General features: G+C 39.7%; 2 protein-coding genes and 1 long non-coding RNA gene across 7 annotated transcripts in view; 2 read left to right on the forward strand and 1 right to left on the reverse strand.

Annotated features, from left to right (window-relative positions):
• The first annotated feature begins 6,813 nt into the window (after positions 1-6,813).
• LOC133732264 (uncharacterized) lies at positions 6,814-8,745 on the forward strand. 3 transcript variants are annotated; one of them, XM_062159775.1, is made up of 3 exons: positions 6,814-7,029; positions 7,319-7,417; positions 7,967-8,745. In XM_062159775.1, the coding sequence occupies exons 1-3, from the start codon at positions 6,915-6,917 to the stop codon at positions 8,509-8,511; spliced, it is 759 nt and encodes a 252-aa protein (XP_062015759.1). In that variant the 5' UTR covers positions 6,814-6,914; the 3' UTR covers positions 8,512-8,745. The 3 variants fall into 3 exon arrangements, with proteins under 3 accessions (XP_062015759.1, XP_062015761.1, XP_062015762.1); XM_062159777.1 differs by having other exon boundaries at positions 7,319-7,405; XM_062159778.1 differs by lacking the exon at positions 7,319-7,417.
• Positions 8,746-18,317: 9,572 nt separating this feature from the next.
• The window catches only part of LOC133728167 (uncharacterized), a 54,127-nt gene continuing 49,024 nt past the window's right edge, over positions 18,318-23,420 (forward strand). For 2 of the 3 annotated variants that reach the window (XM_062155578.1, XM_062155576.1), the window contains exon 1: positions 18,323-18,445. In XM_062155578.1, coding sequence (XP_062011562.1) covers positions 18,331-18,445 — 115 coding nt within the window. In that variant the 5' untranslated portion in view covers positions 18,323-18,330. Of the gene's footprint in view, positions 18,446-18,988; positions 19,787-23,420 lie in introns of those variants that run through there. The other variant, XM_062155579.1, reaches the window with a different exon arrangement.
• On the reverse strand, positions 20,465-22,988 carry LOC133728168 (uncharacterized). Its single transcript, XR_009855656.1, has 4 exons — positions 22,571-22,988; positions 22,200-22,489; positions 21,567-21,645; positions 20,465-20,638 (listed from the first exon to the last, which is right to left on the reverse strand). It is a non-coding gene; the product is annotated as an uncharacterized LOC133728168 (long non-coding RNA).

Genomic DNA, 23,420 nt, shown 5'->3' on the forward strand with positions numbered 1-23,420 from the left:
AATTTATAAGACTCGATTCGAAATTCTTAACGATTTCAACATCCCCAAATCCTCTTTACCTTCTCAAGTCCTCTTTCAATATCTTAATCAATTCAATTTCGATTTCTCATAACTAATTATAACCAATAAATTAAAAATAAATTCCCTTTCCAATTCTCCAAATCCTTCGATAATTATAACTCAAATCACTAACACTACAATGATTAATTTAACCAACCTTCGATAATAATAAGAATCTTGAACAACAATCATACATATCCAATAATTTCCATCTTAACACTCTTGAACAACGTCAAATCGTCGAAATTTCATGAAATTAAGGTAATCAACGATTCTCATACACAAGATATGATTAACAGACTAAAATTAAGCATTTTTGGGTAGCTGCACGCGCCACCATGTGCCACTACCAGTGGCGGCGCGTGGGTTTCACGCGCCACCGCACCAACATCCAAATCTAGCGAACCCACCTACACTACAAGAATCTCCACAACAAACCAAACAAGTTTTGTACCTACAACAACAATCAATTCCAAATAGATTGGCCGGAAATCGACCCAAAAGTAAGGAAATCCGGCGAAGCACTGTTCACCTTCGATTCCTCCTCCTCCGGCCAAACTGAGCTGCAACAAAGGTACAACGATGATCAGCACCTTCCCAGTAACCAAAACCCCCAAAAATTCAGGCCGGAAACTGCCGGAGATTGGAGATCGAAGCTAAATCTCCGGTTTGCACAATCTGAAAATTCTCTCTTCGATTCGCACAAAATCAAGCTACTCAACGAGAGATTCTTACCTGAGATGAAAGAGGAGGAAGAGAGGATTCTCCTAAGTCCAGTGGCGCACCCGGCAGTTGCCTAATGGCAGCAAAATTGCCTGAAAACAGTGGGCGGCGAAAATAAGGGAGAAAGGAAAGAGGATCGGGTTTTTCCCGATTTTTCTGCCAAGGGATTTCTTTCTCCTCCTTTGACTTTCCAAAATTAAAACCCACTTTTAACCCAACAACTAGGAATATTAACTTAGGGTTTTTTGGTCATAACTTTTCGGTCTGAATTCCGATTTAAGCAAACAACGTGTCTACGAACTTGATTGAACATGTTCTATGACCTTCACAAGAAAATTTCCTAAATTATCGGGTCAAAGAAAAGTAAACTCTTCGTCCACTAAATGGTAAAACGTAACCCACAAAATAAAAACGTCATTTACTAACAGTAAACAGTAAGAAGCTAAGATTCTTGGGTACAGGTTTGACACTTGTCATCTTTGGTGCTATTCCAAGAGTTTTCTTTCTCCTTCATCTTGCATGACGAGCATGGTTACCTCCAAGTAAGGCTTTGTTTTAAGGACATTTTGTCGGTCCATTGACCCTTGATTCACTCAAGGGGGCTTCGTAAGACAACCATCTCCCTTGTTAACCTTCTTTAAACTTCCAAATCAAGCTCCCATGTCAACAAGTGCTCTTTTGAGCAATCCTCCAATTTGTTTCTTCTCCTTGATGGGTGTGAAGAGTGACTCAAAGCCTTGTGAACATGGTAAGACTGGAAGAGGTGCCCAAGTTCTTTCTTACTTTTCTCATCTCCCCTTACTCTTGCCTCTCCATAGTAACTCAAAAAGTAGCATTCATTCTTGTCATCTGGAATGTAAAGTGGAAGAAAAATTTTGAACTTGATTTTGTCTCCAAGCACCTTCATGCTCATGGTGCCTTTGTTCAATTTGATCTTGACACCGGCGGTGGCCATGAAAGCTCTCCCAAAGATGATGGGAAGCTCATTGCCAACCATGAGGGCTTCCTCCATGTCTAAGACTATAAAATCCGCCGGTATCGCAAACTTTGCTATATTGACAAGAACATTCTCCAAGATTCCTCTAGGGTACGTCACACTTCTATTCACCAATTGGAGAGTGATTGAAGTTGGTTTTAAAGCTCCTTCAAGACCAAGCTCTTTCAAATCCGAATAGGGCATTAAATTGATACTTGCCCCAAGATCCATCAGGCACTTGTCAAAAGTAGTTTCTCCAATCTTGTTTGGAATAGTGAAGCTTCCCGGATCTTTAAGCTTTGGTGGAAGCTTTCTTTGAATGATAGCACTCACTTCTTCACAAAGAGCCACTTGCTTATGTTCTTTGAACTTCTTCTTCTTCATGCACATGTCCTTCAAAAACTTAGCACAAGATGGGATTGTCTTCACGGCTTCAAGGAGTGGAATGTTTATGTGAACTTTCTTGAACAAATCAATCATCTCCCTCAATTGGCTCTTCTTCTTGATTTTTATCTTGTTGCCATAGAGCTTGAGGGTAAGGGAGAGACATTTCTTCTTCTTGCACAGTCTTCAAAGGAGGATTAAAAGTGATACCTCTTTAGAATGGTCTCTCGATTGGATGATCATTGGACAATTTTTTTTCATGGTTGGCCTTGGAATTTGAGTTGTTCCTCAAGACCTCATCTTGTCCTTCATTTTAGTCCAACACAACTTGCTCGTGCTTTGATCTCTTTTCAAGACCCGGTGGCTCTCTTGGAGTTACAACTTCTTCATTAGTGGGCATGTACACATTATTCTCAACTTGCCTTCCACTTCTCAAAATAGTGATGGCCTTGGCTCATGCCTTGGATTGTTCACCACTTGGCTTGGAAACACTCCTTGCTTCCTTTGACACAACTCATTGGCTAGTTACCCCATTTGTATCTCAAGCTTGCCCATGCTTTGGTGAAGAACATTGATTTTCTCATCTTGCTTTGCTTGATTATCTTTGTTATCCACAAAGAAACTCATCAACATGTCTTCAACACTAGGCTTTTTTAATGACTCTTGGGGTGGTACAATAGGTTGTGCTTGAAGTGGAGGTTGATAAGGTGCCTTTTGATATTGATTGTCAGTTCATTGGTTGTTGTAATTGGAGAAGCTTGCACCTTGATAGCCACTACCACGCCTTTGAAAACTTTGGCCTTGCTCACGATTGCCAACCCTTAATCTCGGTTTTGATTGCCTCCTCACCAAAAGTTAGGGTGGTTTCTCCATCCGGGATTGTAGGTGTTACTATATGGATCATTTCTTGGCCTTGGTTAAAAATCAACTTGGTTGCATTGTTCCATATCAACTTGAAGTGCACCTCCTCATCAACAAAGCATTGTCTCATGTTGATCACCCTCACAAATTAAGCACACTTGCTCAACTTGCTTGACATAGGTTGGAGTTGTTCCCGGTTTCCTTGAGCATTAAGAATCAAGTCTAACTTCTTATTCATGTTGGCCTCAATCTTCTTCAACTCAATTTGCATTTGAGTGTTGGGTGGATCCATCTCATACATACCTCCTCTTCTTTGTTGATCATTCAAAATCACATTGGCTTCATTCACTGGTCTCTTATCACTTTGATTATCGTAGAGTTAGGATGACTCGGCTAGTGAGTCAAGAATGCTTTCCGCTTCAATCTCATTCTTCTCCATGAAGCTTCCTTAACAAGCATTGTTAATTCTTCTCTTGGTATCTTGGCATGACCCACTGTATAAAGTGCTCAGTAGTAACCACTGATACCAAAACGTTGAATCTGAGAGATTCAGAAACCTTAATTGTCTTAATCTCATTGAATTCGATCGTCAATGGCTAAGGAAGTCGGGTCCATGGCGATGGCTGCATAAAGAAGACTTCAGCTTAGTTTTAAACTGCGATTAGATCGACGTTGGAGTCGAATGGATTGATTGAAGGCACAGAATGGAAAGGTACCAACGAAGCCGATTGAGATATGAAGCTTCCATTTCTGCAACCTCCGATTAAGGATTATAAATGACATGTATGATTGAGATACGAATCTGCTATTTTTACAATTCCAATTAAGGATTGTTCAAGTTCAAGCCCATCTTGGTAAGAACCAGTCTCTGTTTTGAATCATTAGCCTTTGGCTAGGCGCTAGTCGAGCGGTGACCCAGGGACTAGCGCCTAGGGGCCTAGGCGGGGACTAGGCGGTTTCACTTTATTTAATTATTTTAATTATTTTTATGACATATAATTAATAAATAATTCTTTTAGTTTCCTAAAAATACTTATTTTCCTTTTATATTATCTCCCAAAATATAACATAATATATTTCTTTTCTATTTGAAACTATCATTATCTCCACGACTCCACGTATTGCGAGTTTGTAGCTTATCCATCATCAATAGTATTGTAGCTACTTGATTTCGCCAGAAAAATTAGTAGGTTTGACCAAAGAAATCGATGCCACAGCGCTTCGCACGCAACACAAAAACCAGTACTGCTACTGTTCTTTTCTTCTTTATTTATATTATTCACTTTGCTTCTCTCTCTCTCTCTCTCTCTCTCTCTCTCTCTCTCTCTCTCTCTCTCTCTCTCTCTCTCTCTCATCGAGTTAATCTATTGTTCGTCGATCGCTAGAACCACCGCCATCCCTAGATATTGAATTGTTGATATTCCGAGAGAGAGACGAAGAAAAATCCAATGCCTAGCATTGGGAGAGATCAGAGGTCAAGTGAAGAAAAATCCAGAAGCAAAATAGTTTGCTTCAGATCGTTGTCGAGGTCAGCCTCCGCCTAGAAAATCTAGAACCCAGGACTAGCGCTTAGACCGCCTAGAGCGCCTGAGCGGCCGCCGAGATGTCAAACGCCTAGACCAATCGCCTACCTCAAAATCAGATCGGTGACCCAGCGCCTAGCGTCTAAGCGCCGCCTAAACCGTTTTTTAGAACACTGACCGATCCACACAAAAATTTTCATATATATTTTGATATTTGTGGTGAGTTCAAGGAACATATGGGGTAGTGTTTTTGGGTCGATTGGTTCAGTTTTTCCCTAGTTTAAATTGAGGGGGTGGAATGGAGTCGGATCCAAAAATTTGCACTTTCGAGGTCACATTATACACTATTGATCATTTTTTTTTTTCATAAAACCAGTAGCACCAGCAATATATAGCAGTAGCATAGCTAACCTTCATCTATTTTCCATCTCAAGCAGTAGCACCTGACTTTCAATACTTTATTGATCTTCAAGCAGTAGCAGTAGGGTAGCAAAAATTTGTCCTTCATCCCTAAGTAGCAGAGTAGTAGCAGAAACTGGACGATTATGAGTGCAGTAGTTAGAACAAGTACGAGTACAAGTGTAGTAGTAGAACCGGACAAGTACGAGTGTAGTAGCTGAAAGATTAGACGAGTGCAGTGAGTGTAGTAGCAGAACTGGACAAGTACGAGTGTAGTAGTTGAAAGATTAGACAAGTGCAGTGAGTGTAGTAGCAGAACTGGACAAGCACGAGTGCAGTAGCAAAACTAAATGAATATGAGTGCAGCGAGTGTAGTAGCAGGATTGGACGAGTGCAGTGAGTGCAATAGCAGGATTGGCAAAGGATTGCATGAGCGAAAGTGCATTAGCAGGATTGGACGATTGTCAAATGTTGTTTCTCTGTTATTTTTTTTTTGTCTCATATGGTTTCTCTCTCTTTATTTGAATAGAAAAGAGTTTGAATTAAAGAAAACAATTAGTATGTAGTTATTCATGTGTGCAGGTTAGAATTGTAAATGTATTATTGACACATGACAATATAATAATAACTTGTCCATATTTGTAAAGTTTTGTCCTTATAAGCTTAAAATCAACTTGTATGGATGTATTTGTGATTCTATTTTTTGTCAAGGAGTTATGTGTAGTTTGCAATAAATATTGGTATTACGAGGATAATTGTAATGCAACTAGGCTTGATCGGGGTACACTTATTACGTCCCCCGATGTGGTAAAATATTACTATTAATAATAGTGGCGTAAGGATAATCCACCCAGGATAACTGGGTATAACCCTAGTATTATTAAACAAAGGGTGCGGCCATTGTCACCCTATCATTTTCTTAGTTCACCCTACAAATATTTGAATTATTGAAAGACTATATTACCTAAGTGCAAAATGACTAATAAGTACACTAATTTTCTAAAATCCAAATATGTGAGAAAAAAATAAATATATAAGTAATTAATTAAATACAAAGACTACTTAATTTCTCATTGGATAACATTAATATTTAGAGTTAATTACATATAAGTGCATCTTTGAATGTTTTTTTTTTTTTTGGTTACATGGGGGCATTAAGCCCAGAAAAAGAGGAAAAGAAACTACTACTACTACTCAACCGAAGCTGTTACAACCATCCTAGGCCTCACTTAGGTAATATAATCTTTCAATAATTCAAATATTTGTAGGGTGAACAAAGAAAATGGTAGGATAGCAATAGCCGCACCTTAAAAAATACACACATACATGTATATTAAGAAATATAAATATTAATAGTACATGTATTTTAAGTGACACGGTAAAAGATGGTTAAATAACTAATTTTATTGAAAATGGCTAAAACTTGATGTCATATGTAAACAAGGTTTTAAAAAGTAGATAAATACAAAGTTTACGAAAGTTTATAAAATTGAAAAAATCTGGTATTGTTTATTGTAAATCATATTACAAAGAATTACTTGTAAAGTTGGTAATACCGGAAATCGAAATACCAAATTTGGTACATCTGATTAAACACCAAAAAAATTTGGTTTGTAATTGGTATCTCAATTTCAAAACAGAAATCGATTCAAAATCAATTTCAAAACCGAAAATATTGATTTTAAAATTGAAAATACGTATAACCGATTCAAACCGACCGAGTGACAACCTTATTTTTGAGTTTTTAGCTGTCGATAAGGCACAATATTCTAGAGATTAATTAATTGTTTAGGAGAGTTAGAGATATTTTTGTCATCGTGGGTCAACGACCCATAAAGCTTATAATCCATGGATCCACAATTCAAAATCCTTATGACAAACCAGGCCAAACCGCGTGACTTGACCCGACCCACTGCGATCTATCGAAATTAAAGGCGGAAGAAACCTATCATTGTTCTTTTACGCTCTCATTGAATCGAACCCTAGGTATGGCTGGACCCGACGCAAGCTGTGTGGATGAGATCTGCCAGGGAGATGAAATGGTTTCAAAAGGCGTAAGAAACCTAGCCATCTTCTTTGAGACTCTCGGCGCCTCTTCTCCGGGTATGAAATTTGCTTCTCAGAATTTCGTTCAATTTCTCAGCTATATTCTATCCTTTATTTTTTATTTTTGAGTTCGTTTGCTCCTTCCTCGTATGTTTTTGAATTTTCAACTGTTTGTTAAGAATTGTCTTCAAGGGAAAAATCGTTGTCTTCCCTATTTAGTGGTTTTTGTTTATAATAAGATTAATAATTGTGAAAATATCAGTTACTTTCAAAATCTTTTGAGACAGATCCTAAAGTTCTTGTTGCTCACTAAGCTTCCTTGTACTAATCTGGAATTTCTTGCCAGATACAAGGAAACAGTTCAGTTCCAGGGCCCGGGCACCTAGTTCTAAAACCAGCAATCGAAAAGGTTGCGGAGGATCCGCTGGTTCAGGTTTTGCCTTAGGTATTGGGGTGGGTTTTCTGCTTAAGTTGTTCCCGTTTAGTTAATTAAGTTGTTCCCTGTGTTAAAATAATATTAATCATTGTGAAAATATTGCCGCTATATTGTATTTTTGTTAGTTTTTGAGAGAGATCTGAAATTTGTCTTTTTGTTTCTCCCTGTGTGGATCATAGAAGAAAACCCTGCTTCTTTTTTACCTTTTTTTTTTCCCCCCATTAAGCTTTTACTATTGAATTCTACTTTTGTTTTGGTTAATAACTTTGAGATTGCTTTCTCTACTATGTGCTTTTTAGCTCCTATTATATCCTGGTGTTTGTGTAATTGGCTTAATCTTTTACAAACCTATACTCGAATGAGTTCCCAGTATTTATGTAACGTTTGGTAAAGCTAGATTTAAAGTGATATCCCAGTACTTAATTAATTGGTATAATGTTTCACAAAGCTATACAAGCGTTTATGTTTCTGGTGAAAAGGGAATTCAGCTGTGACTACCATAGATTCTTATTGTCTTATCTTTTATGGGTATCTAACATCAGAACTGCAAACAACCAGGCACCTATACCTATACTCCTGTCGACTTCAGTTCCAAGTTCAGAGGACCAGTGGCTGGTGGAGGCCCTTCAATGGACAAAGCAGTGCCTTGCAATGAGTGTTCTAAGGAGCACCCTCCTTATTCTTATTGCCCTTACGCGCCTTGTCATATTTGTTATAAGGTTCACCACCCTAGTTATTGCCCTTACTTCGACCATATCCCACAGGGTGCAACTTTTCACCAGGGCTATGAAATAATTTGTGGATGTGGTAATGAATTTAATGAGGATAAGTGGGTTTGTACCTCTTGTGGTGGGAGCAGAGCAGTGCTTAAGGTCAAGTGTTGTTCCATTTGTAATAGCGTGAAACAGCATGGCGCATATGAATGCCCGAAGGACAAGGTTCTTGCTGCCAAGTATAAATTGGTCAGAGACAAGAGGCGTTCAGTTGTGCCGAATAGGATTCCCTATGACACTGTTTGTATTCCAAAATCATCATCAGAAAAGATCTATGTTCCAACTCCTCCTCCTGGGTGGGTTTGTGGACACATGAAAGAAGGCTCGTAGTTGCTGTCGAGATAGACGAATGTCAACCCGCTTCGTTTGAGCCACGAGCTCGTAGTTGCTGCAGCCTCAACAGAGTCAATAGACACGCAATCCTAAATTTTTGTATTGTTTCAAATTTTATTTATTTTTTCTGTGAAGGAAATAGAAAGTATAGGTCGCAGGTGTTCGCTGTATTATTTGGTGAATTTAAGCCGATTAATGTCATTTTTTGGAGGCAGGAGGGAATTTAATCTATAGCGATGTGGCGTCTTATTATTGGTTAGTTGACTTAACTAGGAGACCAAGTAGCATAAGCATGTTAGTGTTTGATTAAGAAGTGGACGTACATGGGGAACCAAAGCCACCACTCCTTGATTGACACGTTGCAGATTTATCCATGTAAATATGAACCCGGCCACATTTTACACGTACTCTAGAATTCTCGGCGGATTATAATTTTTGATCCGTAACTCTAATTTAGGATTTGTGAAAAGCTAAGGATATGTTTTGATGCTCTCTTTCTATTTACTGAGGTTTGAATTAGATCGAACGGTTATTTCCATAAGGTTCATATTAGAAGGCTGGTTTTATAATCGGTACTGCCGATCGAGGTTAGTGGGTTATGTAATGTGTGACAAAGTTCATATCTTTAAAATTCTATGAGATTCTATGAGGTCGGAGGAGGTCGGAGTTGCAGGTTTCTGGGCAGCGCTGCAACCACGTTGCCGGCGACTCCACCGATTGCAGACCGGTCTGTCCAACCCCTGGTGTCTGTCCGGCAAGCCCCGCCGCTCCGTCCAGACAATGTCTCAGGCTCTTATCCTCAATTGAGTCAAAAGGGTTTGTACTCGCCGGATTTCGGAGCTGAACTCGATGACGACTCGTTGGGTTGATCTAAGTTGCAGCATTAAATGGTTTTGTAAATACTTGGCTTTTGACCAACTGCTACTTTTCAGTGTTTCTATTTTAAAGCACACAAGCACCATCATACTTTGTGGCTCTGTGCTTCCTAATATCACAAGAATCGCAACTTGCAGCCATGACAGCAAAACGTCTTTGTTTTTTCATGAACAGTATATAAACGTACTATTGCCCACTGAGAATTAAGGTACTTAAAGTTTACACACTATCACAACTGTATGTGGATTTATAAACCCAATTAGGACTATATTTAAGAGATCACTTTACTGGTATATTTAAGAGATCACTTTACAGCTATATTTTTCCCATGTCTACCCTTAGTTAAGAGATCACTTTACTGGTATGTTAGAGCAACTCCAACAGATTCCTCATATTTTGATTTTTCTCTACTTTAGGGAAAAATAAGTCTCTTTTGCTCCAACAGATTCCCTATAACTATCCCTATTTTAGGGAAAGTGAGGAAAGAGAAAACCGAATTCCCTATATTTACAGCAAACTCTAAAATTTTAAGAAAAAATATGGAGATTTTAGAGATTGTTGTAAAATAGGGAATCTGTTGGAGTTGGAGAAGAAAAAGAGGCTAAAGCTTTAAATTTTGCTTCCCTATAATAAAGAAATTATAGGGAAGCTGTTGGAGTTGCTCTTAGTGTTAACCTGCACTAAATCTCCAATGAGGACGTTCAACATGAGACAAATGCTACCACTCTTCATTTAAACGTAGTTATTGCAACTCAGCAACTAATTATTCATATATATTCTTCTAGTCTGGCTGTTTTTTCCATTTTGCTCATCTACAACTCGATCGGGAAGTACTTACCTGTGAAATATATATATATATATACACACACACACACACACGCACATACAGCAAGGTTCGAGAGAGGACGTCCACAAATGTTGAAAAGTGCGGACCTCAAAATCCTAACCGTTCGATGGGTATATAGATATTCAACGGTTCACTGAAAAGCAATACCCGGGTTGACGACGCGTGTCCATTCTTACCGCTTAAATCTTCTCTACGCATCACTATTCACCTCTGCAATATTAAAGCCCAGATTTGCGATTCAAGGTGGGAGCATAGATATCAAGATTAGATTTTGCATATGCTCGTAACCAACTCTGCCCTCTTAGATCCAAAATACTTCAATCTCTTTGGCTTTGCTTTTAATCTTCCACATAGCTTAATTGCCTTTTGCTTGCTCAGAATCCGATTTGGGATTGCTCTCTGTTCTATCTTTTTCTTTTCTTTGCTCCAAATTCAAAAGAAAATGTTGAACCCACTTGTCCATCTTTAATAATTATCTGCTAAATTGAAATTCAGTATGCACTTGTTATTTGCTTCTGGGATCTAGCCGTACTATTCTTGAAGGGTGAGAGAGTTGATAAGCCTTGTGGGTGGTGCAATTCACACTCACAATTGCAGGCCTTCCACAAACTTCAATTTGAATCAAAGGAAAACAAACAAAACACATATAGAGCCCATCCCAAAGTCATATACCTCGCTAAAGAAGAGCACAGAGAGAAAACTTTAACTCGGAGCTCGCTTAACTCAGTGATTCACAGCTACCGATTCGCAATGGAAGGTCAAGCAGAGACTCAGCAACCTCATCGCCAGCTAGCGAACAAGCTCTTCCTTCTTGCTCACCCAGATGTTCAAGATATCGAGAAGGTTCGGCTCAGGGAGGAGGTTTCCGCCACTGTCAAAGCCGATAGTAAATCAAATCGATGAATTTCACCGATCGTTACTAGTTTTTGCTTTTACTCTGGCTTTGTGTCATTGAGAGTGGAGACTGGATTTTGGGAGTGGAGACCCATTGAGAGTGGATCGGAGGCTAGTTTTGGGTGCTTTCATTTTGAACCGTTGGTCATCAATAAAACCAATCAACGGCTGTGATTGCTTCCTCCGCACTTTCTTAGTTTCACTGACGTCCTCTTCAGATCATGGCTATATATATATATATATATATATATAGGCCCGTTCCAAAGAGGACGTCCGCACTTTGCGATGCAGCAGCGGCATTCCAGGCGGCGATGGCAGCTCGGGGCTCCGGCGGACGGAGGCCGGAGGCTTGGCGGACGGTTCTGGGCAGCATTCGAGGTCGGAGGAGGTCGGAGTTGCAAGTTTCTGGGCAGCGCTGCAACCACGTCGCCGGCGACTCCACCGACTGCAGACCGGTCCGTCCAACCCCTGGCGTCTGTCTGGCAAGCCCCGCCGCTCCGTCGGGCCACGAGCCGAGCTGCAGCGTCGACGTCCGCACTTTAACAACAGTGCGGACGTCCTCTTTGGAACGCCTCGTGTATATATATATATATATATATATATATATATATAGAATATGAAGATTGTTCAAGTAAATCCAGAACATGAATCTTCAAGTAAATCCAAAACATGTGTTTGACCTAGTTGTAATAGGGTTGAATTAGAGATATTCTCGGAGATATTCATAGATATCCAATTAATTGTACGATTATCTTTCTTTTACAACTCTGATTCTATGTCTTGTAATCCTCTATATAAAGAGGCCTCTATTATCAATGAAAGTACGACTTAATTATCTCCCAATTTAGTTTTCCTTAAACATGTTATCAGCACGATGCCCTAACCCTAAAACCTTATAGCCAAAACACTAAATCCGAATACAAAACCTTGAAACCCTTTCGGCCCCGCCGCACACCTAGAAGCCCTCCACACGAGGAGTCTAGAACCAGCGGCGCCATCCCTAGAACCGGCCGGGAAAATACCGAACCGGCCATCAGAAGAAGTTATAGGTTCCCTGCCTGGTTCGAGATCTTCCAGTCCACATTCGGCCGTCATATTCCATCAACGTTAGCCCTCTTACCCTAGATTTCGGGAACAAAAAAAGTACCTCCCGGAACCGGCCTAAAAGACACTGAACCAGCCAGCTTGAACTGCCACCGACCCTGCACGCCACCGAGCCCAATCACCTACCCCCAGACGCGGCCCACGTGCAGGCCACAGACGAGGCCTAGAAGATCAGAAGCCCAGTTACAAAAAAAAAAAAAAAAAAAAGGCAGCCCACAGACGACTAGACCAGGCCTACTGCCAGCCAGGCCCAAATCTAGCGCCACGTCAGCCCCGCCACGTCACCTACCGTCAGACCGCCACGTTAGCATCGGTGACACGTCAACTCCGGCAACAGGTCAGCTTCGACGACTTTTTCTTACCATTTTTCGGTGACCTATTCCAAGGTATTTTTTACTATTTTTGAGTTTTTATTCAATTTCTCTTCTTTTTCTCGGGGACTTGCACTCCCTTCTTCTACCCCACCTTTCTTCATCATAGAGGAGACCTAATTAAGCTGAACTATGGAGGTTCGTGCTCACTCCAAGCTTGGAGCTTGTAGAGTCCTCCAAACTTAGAGTTTGTTGAGAAGAAACGATCAACCGCAAACATCATTGTTTCGATCTAATCCAACCCCTCTTGGAATCGAATTTCTTGGAAGCGACTACGCTTAGAAATTTTTATTGTTTTCGTGGTAGCTTTTTCGCTTAGAAACTAACCATTTTTCTTGTTCTCTTTCAGGATGAGTAACCTGAACAAATCGGACTTTGCTCCATTGGGAACAACTAGCTCTGGATATCACAGGTGGGTTCGTGATGTCCACTTACATCTCAAGGCCGATGGAATCCTAGATACGATTCTCGAGCCTAGCCAGGACGTGCTAACTGTTGAGCAAGCTTAAGCTTTGGAAGAAAATAGAGCAGCCTTATAGGCAAATAAGGTGAAAGCCATCATCCTAATGACTCGTCATATGTATGATTCGCTCCGATACGAGTGTATGAATGAAGAAGACCCCAGAAGGCTGTGGGTCTCATTCGAAGAAAGATTTGGCAATGTCCGTGACTCCCTGCTTCCTAACCTAGAAGTGAGATGGCATAACCTCTGCTTCTGTGATTTCAAGTCAGTACTTGACTACAACTCGGAAGCACTTCGCATTAAATCCTTAATAGAATTCTGTGGTAAAGAGATCACAGATGCGATGTTGATTGAGAAGACTCTCTCTACCTTCCCCGTCTCTACATTGATGGTTTCTAAGAACTATCTAATCGATGTTACTGCAAGACAGATCACAAGGTTCATGAGCTCATTGGAGCTATGAATGTTGTTGAAAAGTATGACAACATCCTTGTGAAAAACTATAATTCGAGATCCATGGAAACAGAGCATATTTCGGAATCCAATTATAGTCGCGCCCCTAAGAGAGGGAGCCAAGAGCGAAACCCTAATCTTAGGGATACTTCTGGACGTTCTGGTCCATATAATAGCTCTATTTGGGAAGGTAACCTCCAAAATAGGCGAATACGGAACTGAAGAGGTAAACATGGAAAGAAAGAGGGAGGCAACGCCTCTGACCATGTTGATGGCGCCACCAACACTAAGAGCCATCTAAATGACGCTTTTAAAGCACCTCAATCAATGGAGTCTGAGCAAAGAGATGTATGTTCTTGATGTGCAGTATCCGGTCATTGGGCACACATTTGTAGAGCTCGTGAAGAAATTGTCACCGCCTACAAAGCATATTGTGAAGCAAGAGAAGCTCAGTATGTGGAACAAGAAGATCAAGAAGATGATCTAGAGTGAAGGATTGAAGACTACAAATCTGGCTAGGATAAATAGATCGCCAATTCTGTTGAAATCTTTATTTTTCCAAGAGATGTAATAGGCAATTGCCATATACTTTGTAGTAAATGCCATTGGTTTAGTTTTTCTTCACATAGGCTCATCCAAAATGAGTATGATGTCTAGGAAGGTTTTGAGATAAGTGGTACTTAAGCGAGCTTTGCTCCACCGACATCTCTCTACTCACCTGGTCATATTTATTTTGGAGTTACTGAAAGAAGTCAAACGACTACCTTTGTTTTGCATTAGCTAGCATTTGGATTAGATTCTCCTAATGGTTAAGAGACAATGATGTACTCCACTGGCTTATGAATAAAATTTCGCGTTCTTTTCATTATGACTCCATTTTGATTATGAGCATATTACTTTGTGACTACGATTGCTGGGCCATCAGTATTAATTCAAGGACATGGAATAGCCCAAGTTTTCCTTGCCAAATGGCACCTTGATTACTGTCACAGAAAATCTCTACGCTCATAAGGCAAATCGCACCTATGAATAGCCAACGGATTCCATGCAGAAACGCATGTAGAGAACAAAAAATGAGTTCATTTGCAATACCTTTAATGATTACATCTTAGAGAAGTTTATGTGTCTCTCTAGTGGATTTTATGTCACCACTATTCGAGCTGTTAAATTCAATAAAGTTATGAGAGAAGATCTCTTGGATTTAGACACATATTGGCTTTGTCAAGACAGGATAGGTCATCCTAGTCATGATATGATGATCCGTCTACTAAAGACTTCACATGGACATCCATTCTTCCGAGAGAAATGAAGCACGAATCAAAGGTTGATTCCTGGACTAAGTATGATTGCTGCTGCTACCTAGGGCACCGCCGCCGTCCGCCACCAGCCTAAGGCTAGTAGAGTTCCTATCCATAAAGTCATGGATGGCTCCCTAAGTGATGCTGCAATCACCAACTTTGCTTCAAATAGCATCTCAGATGCTTGGCTCAACCAAAATCCTCATTGGTTGCTTCTAAGGCCTCTCGCTCATTTTACGAAGCTCGTTCCTTAGGGAAATTAGGACTGAGACCGTCCTATGCAAAGGATATGAAAATACTCATTCTGTTCTTACATAGAGTCCATGGGTATTCTGTGGGCTAGTTCAACCAATTTGCGGACGTTTAAATATTTCATGATGTTGGCTGACAAGCAAACACGCTGGTCACGTGTTGTGTCATTATCCACTTGTAATGCTGCTTATGCTACACTCCTAGCACATATCATATGACAACGGGCTCACTCCCCGGATCATCCTATTCAGTCAATTGGATTTGACATTGCTAGAGAGTTTACATCGAAGTCTTTCAATGGTTATTGCATTGGGACTGATGTTGGACATCATATTCCCATGAACCCACCTAAATGGTCTCGCGGAAATGGCTACGATGGTGGCCCGAACATTGATAATGCTCATTCATCACCTCATATCCGCTTGGGGTGGTGCAATATCGCAGGTAGCTATGCTAATTTCGTCTACGAGCCATCGCCACTCAATCTACCTTTGCGTTACAGCTAGTGACTGGGTACAAGTATCATACTTACACATATTTGAGTGTGTCATTTATGTGCCAATTGCGCTGCTATAGCGCTCTATGATGGGTCCTTACAGACGAATGGGCAACTACGTTGGATTTGAGATTCCAACAATCGTCCGCCACTTAATGCCCTTACTAGGCGATCTCTTTACTGCATGTCTTGCGGATTGTCACTTCGATGAGACAGTCTTCCTTCTTGAACAAAGCATTGTCTCATGTTGATCACTCTCACAAATGAAGCACACTTGCTCAACCATCTTTCTTGACATAGGTGGAGTTACTCCAGGTTTCCTTGAGCATTAAGAATCAAGTCTAACTTCTTATTCATGTTGGCCTTAATCCGCTTCAACTCAATTTGCATTTGAGTGTTCGGTGGATCCATCTCATACATACCTCTTCTTCTTTGTTGATCATTCAAAATCACATTGGCTTCCTTCACCGGTCTCCTATCACTTTGATTATCATAGAGTTAGGATGACTCAGCTAGTGAGTCAAGAACGCTTTCCGCTTCAATCTCATTCTTCTCCATGAAGCTCCTTTGACAAGCATTGTTAATTCTTCTATTGGTATCTTGGCATAACCCATTGTAGAAAGTACTCAATAGTAACCACTGATACCAAAACGTTGAGTCTGAGAGATTCAGAAACCTTAATTGTCTTAATCTCATTAAATTCGATCGTCAGGGGTTGAGGAAGTCGGGTCCATGGCGATGGCTGCATAAAGAAGACTTTAGCTCAGTTTTAAACTGCAATCAGATCGATGTCGGAGTCGAATGGATTGATTGAAGGCACATAATGGAGAGGTAGAAACGAAGCCGATTAAGATATGAAGCTTCCATTTCTACAACCTCTAATTAAGGATTGTAAATGACATGTATGATTGAGATATGAATATGCTATTTCTACAACTCCAATTAAGGATCGTTCAAGTTCAAGCCCACCTTGGTAAGAACCAGTCTCTGTTTTGAATCATTGGCCTTTGAGTAAGTGCTTGAGAGTTTTCAAGTTTCACTTGTATGAGACAGTGGACAACCCAATTGTTGAAGTTGTTTTACTTATCAATCCACACACAAAAATTTCCATATATATTTTGATATTTGTAGTGAGTTCAAGGAAAAGATGGGGTGGTATTTTTGGGTCGGTTGGTTCAGTTTTTTCCTTGTTTAAATTGAGGGGGTAAAGTGGCGTCGGATCCCAAAATTTGCACTTTCGAGGTTACATTATACACTATTGATCAATTTTTTTTCTTCATAAAACCAGAAATAGCAGTAGCATAGCTAACCTTCATCTATTTTCCATCTCAAGCAGTACGTAGCACCTGACTTTCAATACTTTTTTGATCTTCAAGCAGTAGCAACAGGGTAGCAGAAATTTGTTCTTCATCCCTAAGTAGAAAAGTAGTAGCAGAAACTGGATAATTATGAGTGCAGTAGCTAGAACTGGACAAGTACGAGTACAAGTGCAGTAGCAGAACTGGACAAGTACGAGTGTAGTAGCTGAAAGATTAGACGAGTGTAGTGAGTGTAGTAGCAGAACTGGACGAGCACAAGTGCAGTAACAAAACTAAACAAATATGAGTGCAGCGAGTGTAGTAGCAGGATTGGACGAGTGCAGTGAGTTCAGTAGTAGGATTTGCAAGTGGAAGTACAGTAACAGGATTGGATGAGCGAAAATGCAGTAGCAGGATTGGACGATTGTCAAATGTTGTTTCTCTGTTATTTTTTTTGTCTCACATGGTTTTTATCTCTTTATTTGAATATAAAAGAGTTTGAATTAAAGAAAATAATTAAGTACTTGTCCTTATTTGTAAAGTTTTGTCCTTATAACCTTGAAATCAACTTGTATAGATGTATTTGTGAATCTATTTTTTGTCAAGGACTTATTTGTAGTTTGCTGTAAATATTGGAATGACGAGGATAATTGTAATGCAACTAGGCTTGATCGGGGTACCCGTATTAAGTCCCCCGATGCGGTAAATTATTACTATTAATAATAGTGGCGTAAGGATGATCCAGCGAGGATAACTGGGTATAACCCAAGTATTATTTAAAAAATACACACATACATGTATATTAAGAAATATAAATATTAATAGTACATGTATTTTAACTTTTTAAGTGACACGGAAAAGATGGTTAAATAACTAATTTTATTGAAAATGGCTAAAACTTGATGTCATATGTAAACAAAGTTTTAATAAGTAGATAAATACAAACTTTACGAAAGTTTATAAAATTGAAAAAATCTGGTATTGTTTATTGTAAATTATATTACAAAGAATTACTTGTAAAGTTTGGTAATATCGGGAATCGAAATACCAAATTTGGTACATCTGATTAAGCACCCAAAAATTTGGTTTGTAATTGGTAGCTCAATTTCAAAACCGAAACCGATTCAAAACCAATTTCAAAATTGAAAAATTTTGATTTTGAAATTGGAAACATGTATAACTGATTCGAACCGACCGAGTAACAATCTTATTTTTAAATTTTTAGCAGTCGATAAGGCACCATATTCCAGAGATTAATGAATTGTTTAGGAGAGTTTGACATATTTTTGTCATCGTGGGGCAACGACCCATAAAGCTTATAATCCATGGATCCACAATTCAAAATCCTTATGACAAACCAGCCCAAACCATGTCACTTGACCCGACCCGCTGCGATATTCGAAATAAAAGGCGGAAGAAACCTATCGTTGTTCTTTCACGCTCTCACTGAATCGAACCCTAGGTATGGCTGGACCCGACGCAAGCTGTGTGGAAGAGATCTGCCAGGGAGATGAAACTGTTTCAAAAGGCGTAAGAAACCTGGCCATCTTGTTTGAGACTCTCGGCGCCTCTTCTCCGGGTATGAAATTTGCTTCACAGAATTTCGTTCAAATTTTTCTTTGATTTGAAAGAAGATATATTCTATCCTTTATTTTTTTGAGTTCGTTTGCTCCTTCCTCGTATGGTTTTGATTTTTTCAACTGTTTGTTAAGAATTGTCTTCAAGGGAAAAATGGTTGTTTTTGTTAATAATAAGATTAATAATTGTAAAAATATATGGTACTTTCAAAATCTTTTGAGACAGATCCTAAAGTTCTTGTTTTTGTTAATAAGATTAATAACTTTGAGATTGCTTTCTCTACTATGTGCTTTTTAGCTCCTATTATATCCTGGTGTTTGTGTAATTGGCTTAATCTTTTACAAACCTATACTCGAATGAGTTCCCAGTATTTATGTAACGTTTGGTAAAGCTAGATTTAAAGTGATATCCCAGTACTTAATTAATTGGTATAATGTTTCACAAAGCTATACAAGCGTTTATGTTTGTGGTGAAAAGGGAATTCAGCTGTGACTACCATAGATTCTTATTATGGGTATCTAACATCAGAACTGCAAACAAGCAGGCACCTATACCTATACTCCTGTCGACTTCAGTTCCAAATTCAGAGGACCAGTGGCTGGTGGAGGCCCTTCTATGGACAAGGCAGTGCTTTGCAATGAGTGTTCTAAGGAGCACCCTCCTTATTCTTATTGCCCTTACGCACCTTGTGATATTTGTTACAAGGTTCACCACCCTAGTTATTGCCCTTACTTCGACCATATCCCACAGGGTGCTACTTTTCACCATGGCTATGAAATAATATGTGGATGTGGGAATGAATTTAATGAGGATAAGTGGGTTTGTACCTCTTGTGGTGGGAGCAGAGCAGTGCTTAAGGCCAAGCGCTGTAAAATTTGTAATAGCGTGAAACAGCATGGCGCATATGAAAATGCCCGAAGGACAAGGTTCTTGCTGCCAAGTATAAATTGGTCAGAGACAAGAGGCGTTCAGTTGTGCCGAATAGGATTCCCTATAACACTGTTTGTATTCCAGAATCATCATCAGGAAAGATCTATGTTCCAACTCCTCCTCCTGGGTGGGTTTGTGGACACATGAAAGAAGGCAAGCTTACTGGGTCTACGTGGTAAGCTTTCAACGTGTTGTTGTTTGCCTCTCTGGATAAATAGACAGGTTGTACCAGAGAGGATTCAGTTAATGTAACTTTATGAGGTTAATGTGACTTTATGAGCAGATAATTAAAGACGCCTTGAGAACTTTTTAATAGCTGAAATTTTTAACTATTTACAATGGTATGTAGGATTTACTTTTTTGTTTTTGTTTTCTTATGTGGATTTACTTTTGTGCTATAATGCTCTTGTTTCCGGACAAATTGCTTGACTGTTATTTTTCAGGGCTGTCGAAAGAAATTAGCAAAAACCGGCCCAGTGGATTTGGGGAATTTCGTCTCTCCCCAAAATAAAAATTTTCTACTGCACAGGGGTTTATAGAATTGTTGCAACAAAGGCTAATAGGCATTTTATTCTTTCCATTTATTAACAATTGTATATTTATATATTTCAAAATCTGGTGTTCTTACCAGATTTATGTACTTGCAGCTGGTCAGTAGACCAATCAAAGTTCATAAATTGAAATTCTAACTAAACTGGTTACAAAAATGGTTGGATATAATAAAATACATTAGATTCTCTCAGTTGGTTCATCTGGTGATTAGATGTGCTGCATCTGGCAATCACTGTATATCAAAGCAGCATACGATTAATAGTGAATAACCATGGAAAATCAACTTATAAGACAAAAACAGTCATTTTCGGCTCATTCGCTAAAAGTACATTATCAGTTCTAAACATAAGGGTATCCCCACACAGCAGGCACTAGCAAATTCTAATATAATCCCATTCTCTGCAACATTGTAATACAGAGTCACCTTGTCACGCCCCGAATTTTGAATAATAAATTCAAATCCGAAACATGAATAAACAATTAATACAAATAACGTTCTGAATTTTTTTTTTTCAGAAACAAACACACCACTCGCCACTCAACACAAAACTCGAAAACCTCGAGTTAATTATTACAATTCACTCTTACAAAGTAAAATCGTAAAGCTCTAAATGAGCATAACAAACCTCACAATATAATGCTGTAATTCACATAACACTACTCTAAGCAGCCCGATCACCGTCCTGGTTCTCCTGACCTGTAGGATTACCCGCTACACAATTTGAATAGTGTACCGGGAGTTGCAACAACACAAAACCCGGTAAGCTTTTTACAGCCAGTATGAGTAAACAAGAAAGAACTGTTGATTTTAAATTACAATTCTTATAACTCAACAACACAACCAACAATCTCAACATCCACGACGCAAACGTCAACCAATTCAATATCACCACTTTGGTCCTATCACACAACACTATCACCACTTTGGTCCCATCCCATAACACGTTAGAGCTCTAACTGCCTCGTTACCTCTGACACCTTGGCCTAGGGTCAAGCAACGGCAAAAATACTTCGGTTAACACTATAACCGTCGCGCTTTGGACATCCCCGTCCTCAGCACCATATACTTCGGTTAATAATAAACCGTCGCGCTTTGGACATCCCCGTCCTCAGCACACAACTTCGGTTAATAATAAACCGTCGCACCTTGGACATCCCCGTCCTCAGTACACAAACACTCCGGTTATCCTTAACCGTCGAACTTCGAACACCTCATCCTCAGAACCCTACATTCTCTAACTCTATACATCCTCCAATGTAAATCATGAATATTAACAAGAACTCATCAATCATGTTCATCACATATAAATATGGTAAGTCACATGTCAATTCATAATAATTTAATCATCCCAATTTCACACTCTTCAATGTCACACCATTCACATATAATCACGTAAATATATATACGTAATTATCCGCTCAGGGATAATCACTAATACCAACTATAGTTCATATGCAATAAAACCGAGAAATTCATTTGTATAGTAAAAATCATTTTACTTACCCATGGACCGTAGTTGATCAAGTCCATATGATTTTAAAACAAATATTTATTTCATAAATATTTTCACGCAATTACGACAAAATAAGGTAATTAAATTTATTCGGTTCGTAATATGAACCACGTGAGGTTTACTCACCTCTAAATTCCCGCTGCGTCTTCTTAACAGCTCAAAATACAATTTCACGAATCGTCCGCCAAATCAAACCGTCGATCACCTAATCAAACATGACCTTAACTTAGCAAATAACTCAAAAACATAATCAAACGACAATTCAACGGTCGGATTGAAATTAAATGATGATCCAACGGTCGGATCCTCACGGATCGCCTTCCTAATCACTGTTTTGCATTTATACGAAGATCCAACGGTCGGATCTTCGCCCATGACTACACAAAGCCACTGGGACTGTCATAAGATCATCATATCAAAACTACAAGTCCATCTGACGGTACTAACTTCACAGATCACAAATCTAACGATCGAAAATCGATCTAAACTTAAAAATTCATAACTTAATCATACGATATCCAAAAATTGCGTATAATATATCGAAATGATCGTATTGAAATATAGAATCTGAAAATGTACAGAAACCATATTTTTGATCCCCGGAGGTGGCCGGAAAGGGCCGCCGGAGTTAGTGGCAGAGCCGCCGCCGACCACCACCAATGGTGTCGGGGCCGGGCTGCTCTTCTTCCTCTCATCATGCTTGACAACTTTCATAACTAGCACGAAGTCTGAAAATGACCGGAAGGGGTCGAAAATTACCTTGAACAGTATGAAGGTGGCCGGAATTTTCCAGAAACCGGCGAGAAACTGCAGAAAACGGCGAGCTCCAATTCGACGTAAAAACGTCAATTTAAGGCTTCGATTCCTTCTGAAGAGTTGTTAAGAAACTCAAGAAGAACTCACTGGTTCAAGAATCACAGAAAAATATGGTCTGTAGCTCGAGATATACCGATCGAAAGCTTCGGTGGTCGGAAAAATTCCAGAATTTTGCAGAATCCGGCAAGGCTTGATTTCGACGTCAAAACTTCAATTTCAGGCTTCGATTCCTTCTAGAGAGTTGTTAAGAAACTCAAGGTGAGTTTACCAGTTCAAGAATCACTCAAAACGATGCACTACAACTCGAGATATACCTATCAAAAGCTTCGGTGGTGGTGGAAAATTTCCAGAATCCGGCGAGCTCCGACGAACGTGAATCCGATCACTCCAGGTGCGATCCTTCTAGAATGATGATCAGAAGGTTGAGGCGAGTTCAGGGAGCTAAGGATCGTGAGTTTTGGTGGCCGGAGCTAGGAGAAAACCGGCGTTGACCGATTTTTGTTTCAAAGTTTGCGGCTCCGACTGCCGGACTTGAGGCCGTTCCGGTGGAAGTGATCACGTCTAGCAGGTAGGCGGCGTCGAGGCGTAGGCAAGGGAGGTGGTCTGGTGTCGATTGGTGGCCGGAGGAGGGAGAACTCGGCCGGAGAGCTTTGTTCTGTTTTTTTTCTGGGCTCGGACGCGCGCAAGAGAGAGAGAGTTCGGTTTCCAGAAATGGAACCGAAATTATTTTTGGTAATTTCCAAAAATGGCAGCTTTATACTAAACTGGAAACTTTTTCAAAAAATCATAACTAATTCATACGAACTCTGATTTTTGCATACCACATATGCACGAGATCGTATCGACGAGCTCTACAACTGTCATGAAGGAAGTTTTCCCCAATTATGAACGTATAAAAAGTCAACTCCTTTGACCTCCCCTAAAACGTTCAGTTTTCGAATAAAAATTGTTCGAACCAATTTCACCACTCCTCCAAGCTTCATACTTTCTCCCATGACCACGAAATCATTTCTAAAATGTCCTCGGAAAAATAATTTAGATTTTTCGGGGTATTACACACCTACTGAGCATACCAATTGCTTTCAACTTCCAGAATCCATACATTAGAGGCATGTTCTCTTGCTACAATAATCTGTTCTGTACGTTGTCAAGCTTTCATCACCA

Source organism: Rosa rugosa, chromosome 2 (genome assembly GCF_958449725.1).
Source record: "Rosa rugosa chromosome 2, drRosRugo1.1, whole genome shotgun sequence".
Classification (NCBI taxonomy): domain Eukaryota; kingdom Viridiplantae; phylum Streptophyta; class Magnoliopsida; order Rosales; family Rosaceae; genus Rosa; species Rosa rugosa.